Source organism: Otolemur garnettii, unplaced genomic scaffold, assembly GCF_000181295.1.
Source record: "Otolemur garnettii isolate 467f Iridium unplaced genomic scaffold, OtoGar3 scaffold00063, whole genome shotgun sequence".
NCBI classification, from domain to species: Eukaryota; Metazoa; Chordata; class Mammalia; order Primates; family Galagidae; genus Otolemur; species Otolemur garnettii.
The window spans coordinates 10,439,451-10,443,167 of record NW_003852458.1 but is presented as its reverse complement, the minus strand read 5'-3'; the positions used below and the strand labels follow the sequence as shown (position 1 = coordinate 10,443,167).

General features: G+C 41.2%; 1 protein-coding gene across 3 annotated transcripts in view; it reads right to left on the bottom strand.

Annotated features, from left to right (window-relative positions):
* The window catches only part of NNT (nicotinamide nucleotide transhydrogenase), a 91,017-nt gene that overhangs the window by 84,303 nt on the left and 2,997 nt on the right, over positions 1-3,717 (bottom strand). For all 3 annotated transcript variants that reach the window (XM_023515010.1, XM_023515011.1, XM_003792967.2), the window contains exon 2: positions 1,370-1,572. In XM_023515010.1, coding sequence (XP_023370778.1) covers positions 1,370-1,520 — 151 coding nt within the window. In that variant the 5' untranslated portion in view covers positions 1,521-1,572. The remainder of the gene's footprint in view (positions 1-1,369; positions 1,573-3,717) is intronic.

Below are 3,717 nucleotides of genomic sequence, written 5' to 3'. Positions count from 1 at the left end.
GGTTGCTGTGAGCGTGATGCCATGGCACTCTACCCAGGGGGATAGCTTGAGGCTCCCTCTCAAAAAAATAAATAAATAACCTTTATTTTATAAATAATTATATGACATTTGATAATCTGGCTTTTCAGAGCAGTTTGAACAAAAGTATCTGAAGATAAAGTTGGGGGCTGTTGGAGGTTTTAGGGACAGGTACCATGCCTATAGTGACCTGTCATCTGTGAAAAAAAGGCTGTGAAATCAAATCAAGGCAGATGTAAGAACTCAAAATGCCTAGCAGTATAGAGGACCTTAATGAGTAGAGAAACAGTCCTACAAACTTTAAAAACAAAGAAGGGCATTACTCTATGTGACAGAAGTTGCCCCTAAGAGATCCATCCTGTTGCTCCACCTTAGTAACACAATACCATTTTTAGTTGGGTATGCTACCATCTGTAATAAAAGTCCAACAAAAGTACCTGACAGGTACAAGTGGGCCACATGCCACTGACCAACGAGGGACAGAAAGTACTGGGATAGACAGTCCTTGGGGAAAACCGCTGAAAGGGAGCTGACTCAGCTGAGAAGGGCCCCTTGTGGGCCTCTCCTCCTTCTGGCTGTAATCCAGAACAGAAGCAAGCAGGGATCATATCAGGGAAGGTCTTGACCACTGGAAGACTTCACTCTTACTCTGCGTAAGCTGGGAAGCCAGATGCAAATTTTGAGTAGAGGAGAGGCATAATCTTACATTTTAAAAATATTACTCTCACTGTCTTCTGCCAAACAAACCATACAGGATAGAGACAGAAAGCCCATTTAGGAGCCTAGTTTATTGGTCCAGGTGACAGATGAAGGTGGCCTGGACCAAGATGATAAAAGTGTCAATCATCTCAAAAGTGAGAAGAGGATACATTCCAGATACAAAGTAGAACTGACCTATACCTACTAGGAGGATGTAAATTGATTCCAAGGTTTCTGATTAACTGTGATCAAGTTGCTATTTACTAAATAGAGAAGCACTAACATTAATCAATTACTAAATTTAGTGCCTAAGTCCTGAGCATAAAGGAACTATATATGGTAAATTCCCCAGGACTAAGGAGGAACAAGGAATTGCTGCTAGGAGAAATGGTTACTGGGAGCAGTAGGTACAATTCAACTGGTTTATCTTTTTTCTATCTTTCCTTCTCTGTTAGCACTAGCAACTGGGAACCTCTGTAGTATACGGAAAACATAAGACAGTACTTACTTGTTTTTTTTCTTTAAAATGATCCCCCTCACAACAACCCTAGGCCACAAAACTGCATGGCTTTTTCTTTTATCTATTGTCAGGAGATCTATTAGCTCCTATGACTTGGGGGTTTGATTTACAAACACTGAAATGTGACTTTACCTGGTTTGACAGGAGCTTTACACCACAGCGCCTGATGAGTATGAAACGTTCGTAAAAAATCTTTCTTCCTAGGTAGAACCTTGCAGGACCCCAAATTGCTAAATAAAGGACACGAACAGCCAGTCACCACTGTTTTAAGTAGGTTTGCCATGCTGGTAAAAGCTCCCAATTTTCTGAATCCTCAATTTGCTGAAGGCCAATCCCTAAAAGGAAAGAAAATAAAATGTTTATATGCTGAGAAAAAAATTGACTTTGTCTTTTGGAAATGAAAAACATTTTTTAAAACCCCACTGATCTAAAGACAGTTATACATAGGTATCTACAAAGAACGTATTTGCTTACTCCTTTCTTACAGAAGATGCTTCTAAAGTTTGTTTTCAGTTCAGGGATTTAAAACTTAGAACCCTTTCTCCCACTAAAATTGAAGTTAGAAAATCACTATTCATTTCAAAGCTAGGTCACATAGGTCTATTTGATCCTAATGTGGGTTGAAAGTTTAAACACACACACACACACACACACACACACACACTGCTACAGAGTCAATTCACATCTTACATGAAAGTAATCTTCTGAGTCAGCATGCCCAACAAAGATTGCATATAATCAAAGTTACCTTTCACTTTCCCTTTAATCGTCTAAAATGCTATACAATACAATGGTAACTTACATTTAGCTACTTAATACAAAAAACACTGCCATCCTATTTGGGGTAACAGGGCACAGCCCAGAAAACCCCTGAACTGAAGCTGGCTGAGTGAACACAACATTAAGTTTGCCAAGTACACCTCTGAAGAAAATTAAATATGCATGGATGAGACTCCAAGGAAAAAAAATGAAATAAAATGTCCCTAGTAACTTTATCACATAGGCTTGTCCCTATGGATGCAGGAACTGTGAACTCTTTTGTCAGTAGTTCTCCTGAGTGGCCACCTTCTGCCAACTCTAAGCAGAATGGTGAGATGTCACTGGCTTCTACTGTTGTTGAGGCTTCACCAGTTACCTTCGTTGCCCTTTTTGGGAGTTCCCCAGGGATACATGATTGCTAGGTACTCCAGCCACCCCCACAATTCCCAATGATCCTCCAATTTCTTATCCTTCCTTCAAGAATGAGAATCAGAAAACTTAGAATTCTATTCATCAAATTCAGCTAACCTTCGTTGCCCTTTTTGGGAGTTCCCCAGGGATACATGATTGCTAGGTACTCCAGCCACCCCCACAATTCCCAATGATCCCCCAATTTCTTATCCTTCCTTCAAGAATGAGAATCAGAAAACTTAGAATTCTATTCATCAAATTCAGCTAACACTACCAACAGTGCACTTAGGTTCTGACCCATCATGTGGACCCCCCAACAGGGCCAAACACCTGATCCCAAAAGACTCCATAAATAGTCTCTCAGATGAAAAGGGATTTAGTTCATTTTTTTTTTTTGAGACAGAGCCTCAAGCTGCCCCCCTAGGTAGAGTGCCATGGCATTACAGCTCATAGCAACCTCCAACTCCTGGGCTCAAGAGAGTCTCCTGCCTCTGCCTCCCAAGTAGCTGGGACCACAGGCGCCCGCCACAATACCCGGCATTTTTTTGGTTGCAGCCATCATTGTTGTTTGGCGGGTCCGGGCTGGGGATTCGAACCCGCCACCTTAGGTGTACGTGGCTGGCGCCCCAGCCGGTTGAGCTATAGGCGCTGAGCCGATTTAGTTCATTTTTAATTTCACAACTGCTGGCACAACTCCCTGAAGACATTTCTTTAAAGTTGCAGAAAGCAATACTAGTAATGGAAATTCTCAATCCAGGCAGTGCTTATTTGTAAGATGCCCTTTCATTCAACAAACATGCATGCAGGGCAGAGTCTCAGAGGCATTGCTGTTTGGAGCACTTACGGAATCAAACTGGAATGGGTCACACACTATGAGGTAAGAAAAGTCAGTAAGTACTAACACCGCAAAGCAGAGTAACACAAGTTCAGAGTTCTTCAGAGGATCAAACACAGATTGTGCCTCTTAGAGGGCTCAGAAAAGGAAGGGAAAGGCATTCAAGGTGGAGAAAATCAAATGAAAAAAGCTGAAGAAGAGGAAGAATGCAAGAAGCGTTTGGGCATGCCATTAAAAACATGTGTAAATAATACGTTGCATCTGAATTTTAAATCTTCAGTGTTACTACATATGTCATTTCATTTTGGTCCTAAAGTATTCTCAAGTCCAATAAATGCCCTCCTCATTCATTCATAGCTTATGTCTAGGCTTATTCATGGCTAAGAATGTGGAGCAAACGACTTTAAGATACAGCCACACAGTCAAAACGTATGTTGAATCTATGCCAAGGACCAAGTTAGATACAAAGATATAT